The sequence below is a fragment of the Lipotes vexillifer genome, unplaced genomic scaffold (assembly GCF_000442215.2).
Source record: "Lipotes vexillifer unplaced genomic scaffold, Lipotes_vexillifer_v1.1 scaffold558, whole genome shotgun sequence".
In the NCBI taxonomy this organism is placed as follows: domain Eukaryota; kingdom Metazoa; phylum Chordata; class Mammalia; order Artiodactyla; family Lipotidae; genus Lipotes; species Lipotes vexillifer.
Window position 1 is genome coordinate 543,965 of NW_006772769.1, and position 12,821 is coordinate 556,785.

A 12,821-nucleotide genomic window follows, 5' to 3' on the forward strand; every position below is an offset into this window, starting at 1 on the left:
GGCGCCGGAAAAAAAAAAAAAAAAAAAAATGTTCTTAGTGATTCTGAATATCCCTAAAGATAAATCAGAGTTGGTGTTGAGTTGACGATGAAGGCAGGGAAGGATCTGGTGTAGTTTCTTCTTTATGTTGGAAATATGGGTCCTGCCTCTCCAGGGAATCCCTTTCTCTTCTTCCTTTCCCTATTTTTCTTTGCCGTTTCCTCTCTGTCTCTGTCTCTCTCATACACACATCACACACCCACCCCTTTCAAGGCTTACGGAATGCCTGACGCTGGGAGGAGAGAGAAGCAGAGGGAGGAGACACACACTCAGGTCTGGAAGCGGGGATTTATTGGGAATTCTGTGATCTGGAGGAGCCTTCCTGAGGCTTAGGGGTGTGGTGGGACTTGAGCAGGAACCAGAGGCAGATCCAGAGTGAGTGGCACAGAGAACCTGCTCAGGTCCAGTTCCAGATTTCCCTTCAGGCTGGCCCAGGTTCCAGGTTAGTTCTCTTTCAGGACCTTATTGATCCAGGGCCAGTAATGGGAGATCCAGGTGAAGATGGCTGGGGGCTTTGCATCCGACTGTCCATAGGAGACAATGCCCTGGGCCACCCCAGCACAGGGAAGAGGGCCCCCTAGTCTCCCTGTGGGACAGAGAGGGAAAGGAAGAGAGAGAGAGGAAAGGTGAGCCAGGGAACCACCCACTCCTCCCCATGGACCAACTCTGAGTTGGTCATACCTGTTGGGTTAGCCAAAAAGTTCGTTCAGATTTTTCCATAACATCTTATGGAAAAGCCCGAACGAACTTTTTGGCCAACCCAATAGCATCAGCGGCGAGAACCCTGGTTCCTCATGAGGTTCTCTGTCTCTGTCTGGTGCTGCTTCTTGCTTTCCTTCCTGGCACCCCATGACCCTGTGTAGCAGCCTGGGAGGGGTAGTCAGAGGGGCCGCGGGAGGATGATCAGCCCAGGGACAGTTCCAGCTCCTCAGTCCTATGATCTCAAACTTTGCCACTGGCTGACACTCTTCTGACTCCATCTCCTTCCAGGAGATGTCCGGACCCTGAACAGTGATTGTGGAGAAGACTCTAGTCTGAGGATCACCTTAAATGCAGGTTTTGTCTTCTGGGGATTGCCCATGCACAGTGGGAGACTGTGGTCAAAGTAGTGAAGTGTCTGCAGGCCTGGCGCTCCATGAGTCTCAGCTTCACCTCTTGCGGAGTGTTGGAGCCCGGCTCCTGAACATTTGTTCTTCCCCAGCCAGCCCCCCGGCACATTCTCCCGGGTGGGATGGAGTTGAATTGGGGTGGAAGGGGGAGTGTCCCCACGGCCAGGGTCAGGTTAGCTTTCCCCTTCAGCTATGAAGGAAACGAGGGCTGTCAGAGCTAGAAATGGGCTTGGGGGCAACTGGAGGCAATCAGGGAGGGATAGGGCGACTTGCTTCATGTTACAGCCACTTCCAAGGGGGGAGTTGAGGGGCAGAGGCAGGTTGGGGAAAGGTCAGGGCAATGGGACTTCAAGGAGAAGCCCTGGAGAACAGGAAGTGGAGAAGGGGAAGAGGAATTTCCACCTTCAGTAACATGATGTCATGGCGAACAATAGAGTCATTGTATTTTGGGTGAGGGAACTGTTTTACGACTTCAAGCTTCTGCCATGTGTCTTCTTTCTTTTTTATGTTATGGGCTCCAAGGGTGACCATTATAGACCTTTGTGAGGGAGAAGAAGGACAAGGTAAAACAGTGACAGTGTGATTTTCTCCTGAGATATATGCCCATTCTGAGAAAAGGGGGCAGAGTCTCTCCCAGGGTCAATGGTTTCTTCCCAGCCCCCTTTATCTGGGCCACCTGTGGTATTGGAGGGGCTCAGGTTTTACTCAGGGAAGAGCTTTCCCAGGGAACAGAGACAATTTCCAAGACCCTTGGGACTTGCTGGGGACTGAGCGGGCCGTGGAGGACCCAGGGGACAGGATTGGCATTTCCTAATCAGGGCCAGCCCTTTGGAGCCAGAGGTGTCAGAGGGAAGGGGGAAGTGCTGGTGTCTCAGGTGGACGCTGTTCTCTGTCTCCCATGGAAAGGATGGGTTCAGGTCCCTGGGAACTGAAGGCCAGTGTTCCTGAAAAGGACATAGAGGAAGTGGCCCAGAGAACTGGGTGGGACCCTGAAGAGTGAGTCCATATCTCATGTGCTGGGGTCGGGGAGAGGGAGCTACTTTTAGAAGAGGGGTGCTGGGATGGGGTCTCCTTTCCTTTGAGGAGGGCTGAGCTCACAGTGACTGAGTGTCAGGGGAGCTATTCAGTTATGAGACCGATTTCCTTAAGCCCAAGTCTTGCCTCTCCTCAAAGAGACCCAGACCCAGGAGCTCCCCCTCAGGCCCCCCAGGGGGTGTCCCTGGTTGCCCCTCTGGCTGTTTACCTCCCATTCGGAGATAAACAGGACCCTGTTGTCTCACTTTCCTGCACAGTGAGCAGCCGTCAGGACAAAGTGCCTTCTTACCAGGAAAGCACCACAAGCCACCAGCATGCCCTGGGGAGTGACAAGTTCCAGGTGGGCCATGTAGGGGCGGGAGTGTGGCTTGCTCTCTGTGCCCCCGATGATGTCCCCTGGAACAGAGAACCCCAGGGCTTGAACACAGAGAATGCACAAGCTGGGTTAAAGTCGGGAGAGGCTTCTTTCGAATGCATCCTCCTCCTGTGATCTGCCCACCCTCCCTCTCTGGTGGCTCTGGCACCTGCTCTTCTTCCTCCCGGCACAGCAGCCAGCTCGGCCTCAGATGCCATGCCGTCGTGTTTCACCTCGGATTTCCCCCACTCCCATTCTGCACCTGCTCGACTCTCCTCTGTCACCGTGCAGGACAAGCTCTCCAGGTTCCTGTCTCAACCGTCTCCATATCCCATGAGTGCTCACAGATCGGCCAAATTACAAGGCCAGAAGGCGAAGCCAACACAGGACTTTAAGCACAGTGTCACACGTTACATAAAGAGGAGACACCCTCTTCATCCTGCCTGCTCTGGGCTTTCCCCCGACCAAAGTGGGGTTCCTTGTTCCTGGGAACTACCACAGGCTGCAGAGAATGGGTGGCCACAACCCCAGTGGAAACTTCACTCTGGGCTCTTGGGGAGAGATCTGGGGTTCTGTTTAAGAGTCAGCTACTTTCAGACTAAAATCTTATTTGGTCTTGATGCTGCAGCTTCCAGATGGAATGACCCAGCACTCACCAGCTTCAGCTCTGGAGCAGAGGAGGAAGAGCAGCAGGGGGAGAGGAAGATGATGCATCTTCTCAGAGAGGCTGTCCAGGACAGGTGCCTCTTCTATTTTCCAGTCTTGGGTTTATAACTCCCAGCAAGTGAAGGCAGGGCAGGGCTGGTAACCACAGGAACTGCATGGTCACTTTTTCTTCTCTCATTCTGAGCTGGTTATCTTTCTAATCAGAAGTTTCCCCAGAGATGCCCTCTGTTTTGCTGGAGACAAGGTTGAGTCCTGAACTCCTGAGTCTTGGCTTCAGGGATGAGCTCTCGAGCTGGTGCCTCATCTGTGGTGGGAGATGGAAGGATTATGTCTTTCCCAGGTAGGGAAGCTCATTAAAGTCCCATCAGAGACATGGGTGGGGGAAGGTCTTTACACTGCACGTTCAGAAAGCACATGCGCTTTTATGGCCGTGACCTACAGTAGGAAATGCATTTTGCAGAACGACCCAATGCATATACTATATTTATGTGTGAGTACATGAACATAAACTTACACACATGTGAATGAATCAAGAGTTTCAGGAAACAGTATTTATCTTTATGTGCAATGCTCTCCATTAGTTTCCACTCCATTCCATTCCATTTTATTCCACTCCATAGTAAAACATAAGCTGCACGCCACTTAAAGGATGATTACCTGCAATTTGAAAAAATATTGATGTGGATCTCTCTCTTCCTCCAAATCAAAACTTCACTGGGAGAAGAGAATAATCCAAGAAGATTAAATGCGGGAAGTGGTCAAACCCTATGACTGAACTTTACATACCTTATCACAAGAGCAAAGGGGACTGGAATTAGCATTTCTTGAGAGAGTATGCATATCATTCATTGTCAGAATCTTAAATATATTATTATTTTCATAACAACCCTGTGAAGTAGGTAGTATTATCTCAATTTTATGAATCTGTCTATCAGGGCTTACGGTTCAGAATCAGACTTTCCTCATTTCAAATGAAGGGCCCTTTCTGTTCTACCACCAAAGACAAATAGAGAAATAGAGTCCTGCTAGTGGGAATGTCGATATAGGAGGATGGTTTGCTCCTGGGGTGCTGGGGTTTCCTACTCTCACATTAGGAATCAAGCTTGTTTTATTGAAATAGGATGTACACAGATGTCAGTATCTGAGGTTTGACTCTTTTTTTTTCCCACCACAACCTTGGGAATTACCATTACTGTCACTTTACAAATGTAGAATTGAGAGTCAGACACATTAACATGATCCATATCACACAACTCGTAGCTCTCATAACTGGGTTTCAAGCACATCTGTTGTTTTCCCCAGACTTCGAGAAGCAGCGAGTCCAGGGAAGAGTGGGATAACTTGGTGGAGTGTCATTTCTCTTGGAAATTTGTAGGGTATTTAGTTCAGAGATGGGGAAGCACAGGGGATAAATACTTTCCCCAAATCATTCTATCATGCCCTTGGTCTCATCTTGGGCTTGTGACTGAGGTGATCCATTCCTTAGTATATACTGGCTGGGTGCTCTGTTGCCCTCAGCTCTGACCATCTCTAGAGTACAACATTTACACATATTCCCAATGTCTGAGGAGTCTCTGCACCAATTCTTTCACTCTCTAGAGTTGCCAGATAAAATAAAGAGTGCCAGTTGAATTTATATTTCAGATGAACAAGAAATCATTTTTCAGTACACGTATGTCCCAATACTGAATGGGACATACTTATAATAAAATAAACTGTTGTCTCTCTAATATTCGACTTTAATTGTGGGTCCTGTATTCTTATTTGCTAAAGCTGTCAATATTACTCTGGCATCAGCAGAACAGAGGAGAATCTGGTTGTGGAAAAGTTCTGTTCTGTGGCCATGCACCCCATAGACCAAAAAGCGGAGGTGTAAACAAATGAAGGGTTCCTGTTTTTCACTCATGCAATTAGAAATTGAGAGGTAGGTAGTCCAGGGCTAGTCAGATAGCTTCATAGCATCATTAATGTTCAGGTCCACCTATACTCAAGTTTGGTTTCACCTGCACTGGCTGAGGGCAAGGGAATGGAAAAGATACAGCTTCAGAAATGAAGTCTGCACTATTCGCCTGTATCTTCTTCCTGCTCTGTCCTGGTTGTTTTTGCATACTTTAAGGGGTTTCCTTTTTCTCTCTCCTCTGTCATCCTTCTGCTATTTTATATGTGGGTTGTTGGGGGTGAACTTTACATTTAGTCTATGGTTTAGGGATGTCAGTTTGGGAGTGTGACTAAGTTAGAGGTGGAATGGCTATCACCTAGAGATCCTGAACTTGGAGTTGAAAGTGGTAACTTATGAGACTGGGTCATTTCAGCTCTAAGGAGAGTTAAGCCTCATTTTCCTTTGTACCAAAGATAATGAAAATTATGTTCAATGGGAGACTTTTTGTTTTTAGGAGGATTAGGTATGAAAAAATAGTGCACATTCATGTTGGGCAGCCAATGATGGATTGTAGTGGACATTTACCATGTACGTGGTGGATCCTTAGTGTCTTTTGAGCACCTTTCCTGTATTAGAGGAATTCCCAGTTATGATTCTTGCCTTCCTAAGGCAGAATCCACAACCTCCTTCCTCAGATTCTTTTGCATCTAGGGCCCAATCATGTGACTGAGACTCTGCCAATCAGATGAGTGGGTATAAAATTTGATTTAGGAGGGGGTAACATGAGGGAGGAGACATCGTGTGGGATTAACTTTTTGAGTGAGGGTGAGTGGTAGAAAGTCTGGCTTGGGGGGAAGAATTAGTTATGGTTCAGTTGTCTGGTGTTTCCTACAATGCCTGGGTCAAGCCAACAGTCCTGTGGTGGAGTTGGGGCATTGTTTCTGGCTAGGTAGGCTCCAAATCCAGTTCTACAACATCTTAGGAAGCAGATATTGACTCTATAGAAGGGAGACTTTACTAATAATGAACTGTTACAATATGAATGTGTGGTCAGGGGAGGTAATTTCCCCATTGATGGAGATATTCAAGTAGAGGTTGGATGGAGTCTTGTTTAAGATTCACACTTAGTGGAAAGGAAAGAGTGGACTTGATGTAAAAGCAATGGCATTTTAATTACAGCAGTGATTCTTCAGCTACTAAATGCAGAGGGATCATCCCTTCTCTGAATTCCTGAAACATTTATTATCTGTGCTGTTATTCCCTTTGACATTTAAGTCATGAGGCTGGCTTTGTAGTTAGACGGGGTGAGCTTGAATCTTGCTTCTACCACTTAATGATCTATTGACCTTAGGAGAGTTCCTTAGGTTCTCAGCCTTAGTTACTGCATCTGTAAAATGCGAAGAATGATATGAAGCAGGTTTTTTTTTTTGAGAATTAAATGTGGTGCTAAATATAAAATGCCACATGGTTGGTCCTTAATAAATGCTGGTTTGTTCTTTTAATGGTGTCATACCTTGTGCTGCCATATAACCGTTTGATGCATATATGATGCATATTTCCTCAATGAGGCTATATATTTATTTGTGTAAAGAATAAATATTATACTTCATTTGAATTCCCCTAAACACCTTCCAGGTTAGTCAGATTTACTGACTTCAGTTATGGTATGTTTTGCACAGCATCTTGTTTCTATTCATTCAACTTCAGGCTGCCAGGTTGTTTCTTAACCTTGTTCTTTGAGTAATGGCTTGTCTTTTTCAATTGAGCACATGTCTTAAAAGTGGTTTTACCCCTAGTTTGCCATGTAGGGATTTAACACCTATAAAATTTCATATATGTTGAAGTCTCTTTTTAGAAATACAACGCATAAAGGAAAATTGGCAGGGGCTTGTGCCACCTTGCATTAGATTGAGACAGCAGTGCAGTGGAGCCGGAACAGCACATGGGCCGCATTTTCCTGAAGCGGACTGGAGCTCACTCTGTGCTTACCCTTACAATAAGCTCTATATGCTTCTGTAGTTGATGTTTCCAAATGAGTATGTTTTCCTAAATTTAAAGTCTAAATTTAACAGCTTACATTCAACATCTGTAAAGTAATTTGCAAGGGTATAAGCTGATTCGTTTTACGATATTCTTTTTTTTCCCCCTTTGGACTTTCTTTTATTATGCTAAAATAGTGGTACTTTTAGGATTTATATTATTGTACTATCCAGTACAAAGTATGCAGTGTGTTAAAGTATACAGTACACCATTTTCATACATGTACAACATTGGTGGATGAAAAATGTCTCTTAGCAGTAATATTGGATTGTAGCCTCTGGTTTTATCAGCTGCATACTCTAGGACTATTATATAAGTAAAAATCTCTCTTGTGATACTGGAAAGTGATTAGAATGTGCAAACCGATGTAGTAGCTTTCATCCGCCTTTTAAAGGGTGCCACCACGGAAAGTCCATTTAAGATGTTGGTAGGTTTAACAAAGTTGGAATGCTGGCACTGTTGAATTGAGCAACAGTTCTTCAGACCTGGCTCAGAGCTACAATGCATTTAGTATAGTAAAGCAGCTCACATGACGACTTTTTGCGGGCCTTCCCAGGCACTGGAGTTTTTCTGTTAATTTGCTGCACTAGGTCATAAAAGATCTCATTAACATTTATTTTTGATTTTGCAGAGGATTCTAAGAATGCACAGTTGTTTCATTGTCTTGCTAAATTTTGACCTTGTTCCTTTCCTACAACTCTTTCATCTTCCAAGTCACACTTATTACCAACCAGAATCATTGGAACATCATCAGTGTCTTTAACTCGAAGAATCTGTTCTCTCAGATCTTGTAAATCATTAAATGTGGACTGTGCTGTGACGGAATAAACTAATGCAAAGCCTTGTCCGTTTTGCAATCCCTCATTGCTGTAAATGGTTCCGTTCCTGCAGTATCCAAGGTTTCAAGCATACACTGTTGTGCATCTACCTCAACTTGCTTTCTATAAGAATCTTCTACCGTAGGATCATATTTTTCAACAAAAATTCCTTGAACAAATTGTACAGTCAGAGCAGATTTTCCAACTCCTCCTGAGCCAAGAACGACTAGCTTTATACTCACACATGGTGCAAACTTGTAAAATCTAGTACCTCTCACACTGTCACCGGGTCCCCGCAGCCAGCATCGCCTCGTGCTCCCTCTGGGTCGCTGCTACCAGCCCCACGGCGGTCCTGCCACTACCCGCTGGCGCCGCTCCGGCTGACTTACACGCCTGACTCTGGGCGAGGTTTGGCGGTGTAGCCTTGACATCAAACGTTCAGCCTCGGGGTGCGCCTGTTGTACTATATTCTTGTTTTAACCCCTAACACACTAGTTCCTTTTAGAATTCCTGCACTCTGCATGTTTTTTTTTAAAAGTAGACAGAGTATCCAGGAGAATGATGAATAGAGAGGTCCTCTGAGATGACCCCAGGTTTTGGATCGGGAGGAAGATATATCATGGTTGTGTGTCCTTATTTCTGTCCCAGCCTCTTCAGCAAGAAACCCCCAAATCATGCTTTTTTGGAGTTTCTTTCTGATATTTCTCTTTTCCATTCACCATTCCTGCAATAGGCTCTTATTTGAGGAGGGAAAGTCGGAGGTTGTCCCTTCTCATGAGTTTGGGCAAAGATCTTTTACCTGGACAGTTTCTCCTATAGACTCTGTGATGCTACCACTCAATGTTTGCACCATCAGTCAGACAGGCCCACTTCATGGGCCATCACCTTCTGCATCTCAAAATTAACACTGTAGCTATGATGATCTGATCTTTTTTGCATGGGCTGTAGGGGAGACTGGTGAGGCAACAACTGTTACTTCCAATCCAGGAATCCACATGATTTTTTAAAATCTATGGTTGTTGCCAGTGGTAGAGTCAGCACTTTCAGGTTCAGTGCTGCTTGTCACAGTCTACACCCCTGCTTTTCGCGGGTCAAACTATCAGGGAATAGTTCCTGGATTGGGAGAGACTTGTCTTCTAGATGGTCCTAGAATGGCCTGTTATTCTCCTTCTACTGGGATTGTTGTACTCTGTTGAGGCCTTATAAGGATGTCTCCTTTGTCTAGTCATTTCTCCACATCCTACATTCTTGGTTGCAAGGATACTCTTTTGTTTCTAGAATGGCAAATGCTGTCCGGCTGCAGATATGATTTTGGTAAGGCAGTTGGGAAAGTGTGAAGGGGCAAGTTATGTGAGACGAATGAGACAGATAGTGTACATTTTCCACAGTCAGAGGGTTGGACCAACCCTCCAGGTGTCATTTAGGGATTTTTTTCAGTAGAGCTCTGTCTAACCACATTTGGGGAAGGGTAGAGGGAGGAAATCAGGACCACGGACAGCGTTAATGCTTCTTTTCCTGGGGACCAAAGCCAGGTTGTTCAGAGAAAAGAGAAAATGAATGGGTTGGCATCTGGAGGAAGTGTGGTGGGTGGTCAGGGAGAGATGTATACATAACCTTGTATCTCAATTGTATATTACTGTGAATTACCGCTAGGGAAATCTCTCTCTGAATCTGTTTCCCCCTCTTCCTTTCTTTCTTCCTCTTTTACTCTCCCTCTCTCTCCTTCCTTCTATTACTTCCTTTCTCCATCCTCACCCTGAAGTTCTTTTACACAAGGGTTGAGTGTAGGGAGATGTGACTATAAAAGAATAGCATGAGGGAGTTTGGGGAGGTGATGAGACTGTTGAGTATTTCAATATTGCTGGCGGTTACATGAATCTATATGTGTGTTAAAATTCATAGCACTGTATACCAAAAGAAGTCATGATGATTTAAAAATAAAAAATTTCTTGCCATAGTTCACTGTTGCCACTGTTCCTCAGATGAGGAAACTGGGCTTAAAGAGGCACAAAGTCAGAAAATGGGAGAGCATGGATTCAAACACAGGCTCATCTAAGTTTTTTTTTGCGGTACGCGGGCCTCTCACTGTTGTGGCCTCTCCCGTTGCAGAGCACAGGCTCCGGACGCGCAGGCTCAGCGGCCATGGTTCATGGCCCCAGCCACTCCACGGCATGTGGGATCTTCCCGGACCGGGGCACAAACCCATGTCCCCTGCATCGGCAGGCGGACTCTCAACCACTGCGCCACCAGGGAAGCCCCAGGCTCATCTAATTTTAAAGTTCAAAATCTTTGCACTCTTTTTTTTCGGGGGGGGGGGCTGTGTTGGGTCTTTGTTGCTGGACGCGGGCTTTCTCTAGTTGCGCCGAGCGGGGGCTACTCTTGGTTGCAGTGCACGGGTTTCTCATTGCGGTGGCTTCTCTTGTCGCGGAGCACAGGCTCTAAGCGTGCGGGCTTCAGTAGTTGCAGCACACGGGCTTTTGTAGTTGCAGCATGCGGGCTCAGTAGTTGCGGCACGTGGGCTCAGTAGTTGCGGTGCATGGGTTCAGCTGTTGTGGCTTGTGGGCTCTAGAGTGCAGGCTCAGTAGTTGTGGCACATGGGCTTAGTTGCTCCATGGCATGTGGGGTCTTCTGGACCAGGGATAGAACCCGTGTCCCCTGCATTGGCAGGTGGATTCTTAACCACTGTGCCACCAGGGAAGTCCAAAATCTTTGCACTCTTGATTGCTGCATGCCTTGAATGTTCAAATGAATAGTCCGGAAAGCATAGGCAGGATCTGTTATCCGTCACTATAGTTTTGCCTTTTTGGGAATGCCATATAAATGGAATCATACAATGTGTGACTTACTGAGGCTGTCTTCTTAAACTCAACATAATGCCTTTAAGGTTCATCCAAGTTGTTGCATGAGCAATAGTTTGCTTCTGTTTATTGCCGAGTAGTATTGCATTGTATGCATGCATCACAGGTTGTTTATCCATTCACCTGTTGAAGGACATTTGGTTTGTTTCCAGATTTTTATAATTATGAATAGAGCTGCTATTAACATTTGTGTACAGGTTTTAGCATGAACTTAAGTTTTCTTTTCTAGAAGGTAAACATCTAGGGGTAGGATTCTAGGTCGTATAATAAGTGTATATTTAATTTTGTAAGAAACTGCTAAACTGTTTTCTAAAGTGACTGTATTTTGCATTTCCCCCAGTAATGTATGAGAGTTCTAGTTGGTCTGCATCCATGCAAGCCCTTGGTACTTTTGGTACTTTTATTTTTAGCCATTCTAATAGATGTGTAGTGGTAGTTCATTGTGTTTTTAATTTGCATTTTCCTAATGACTAATGAAGTTGACATATTTTCATGTGCTTATTTTCCACGTGTAAATCCTCTTTGGTGAAGTGTCTATGTCTTTTGCCCATATTTTAATGGAGTTGGGTTTGTCAGTACTTAATATATTCTGGATACAAGTAATTTGTCAGCTTTGTGATTTGTAAATCACACCCAGGGGTCTTTCCTGACTCACTCTGAGGCAAGTTTCCAGCAGGGTGGCAGTTTCTTACAGGGAAAGGTCTTAGAGATGGAGCAGCCCGTGGGGTGGGCTCAGGAGCAGGGAGCAGTGGATTATGAGGACAAGGCAAGAGTAAAGTCCTGGGCCTGTTTTTCTAATTACAGTAAAAATTTTTTTTTTTCTCAAGCAAGCTGGAGATACACCCTGTAAATGTGGTTTTAATGACCTCTTCACCCCACTCATCATAGATTCTTTCCTTGATGATGTTTGAATGGCAAAGCTTTTTATGAATTTAAAGCCTACTCAATATAAATCACTTATTAAAATAAATAGCAATTTTTGGAGAAAATCTTAAATTCCCAAAACTCTGCCTTGACTCCCGTATAAGACTCCAAAAGTCACTATAACAAAGTACCACAAACGAGATGACTTAAAACAACAGAAATTTATCCTCTCACAGTTCTGGCGGCTAGTCTCAGATCAAGGTGTTGGCAGGATTGGTTCCTCTGAGGGCTGTGAGGAAGAATCTGTCCCACACCTCTCCCGTATATTTTGTTTACACCTGTCAATCCTTGGTGTTCCTTGGCTCATAGATGCATCACTCAGTCTCTGCCTCTGTCTTCACATGGCCTTGTCCTCGTGTGCCTCTCTCCTCTTCTCTTTTTTTTGGCTGTGCCATGCGGCTTGTGGGGTCTTAGTTCCCTGACCAGGGATGGAACCCGGGTCCTTGGCAGTGTAAGTGCTGAGTTCTAGCCACTGGACAGCCAGGGAATTCCCTCTTTCCTCTTCTTTTTTTTAAAAATAATTAATTAACTAATTTGGCTGCATCAGGTCTTTGTTGCAGCGCGTGGGATCTTCACTGTGGTACGTGGGCTTCTCTAGTTGTGGCGTGTGGGCTCCATAGCACAGGGGCTCAGTAGTTGCGACACGCGGGCTTAGTTGCCCCGCGGCATGTGGGATCTTAGTTCTCTGACCAGGGATCAAATCCACGTCCCCTGCATTGGAAGGCGGATTCTTTCTTTTTTTTTTTTTTGCGGTACACGGGCCTCTCACTGCTGTGGCCTCTCCTGTTGCGGAGCACAGGCTCCGGACGCACAGGCCCAGCGGCCATGGCTCACAGGCCCAGCCGCTCCGTGGCATGAGGGTTCCTCCCACACCGGGGCACGAACCCGTGTCCCCTGCATCGGCAGGCGGACTCTCAACCATTGCACCACCAGGGAAGCCCTGGAAGGCGGATTCTTAACCACTGGACCACCAGGGAAGTCCCCCCTCTCCTCTTCTTATAAGGACAGCTATATGGATTAAGGGCCCATCCTACTCCAGTATGACCTCATCTTAAGTAAGTACATTTGCAATGACTCTATTTCCATATAAGGTCACAT

The 12,821-nt window shown here is 45.8% G+C and overlaps 1 protein-coding gene and 1 pseudogene across 1 annotated transcript; both read right to left on the reverse strand.

The window, feature by feature from the left end:
* Window positions 1-482: 482 nt before the first annotated feature.
* CMA1 (chymase 1) lies at window positions 483-3,252 on the reverse strand. Its single transcript, XM_007447910.1, is given in 7 exon segments — window positions 483-625; window position 1,043; window positions 1,085-1,146; window positions 1,149-1,338; window positions 1,551-1,686; window positions 2,429-2,579; window positions 3,195-3,252. Coding segments are annotated over 7 exon segments (741 nt in total).
* Window positions 3,253-7,602: 4,350 nt separating this feature from the next.
* On the reverse strand, window positions 7,603-8,171 carry LOC103079987 (ras-related protein Rap-1b-like; annotated as a pseudogene).
* Between the last annotated feature and the right edge of the window lie 4,650 nt (window positions 8,172-12,821).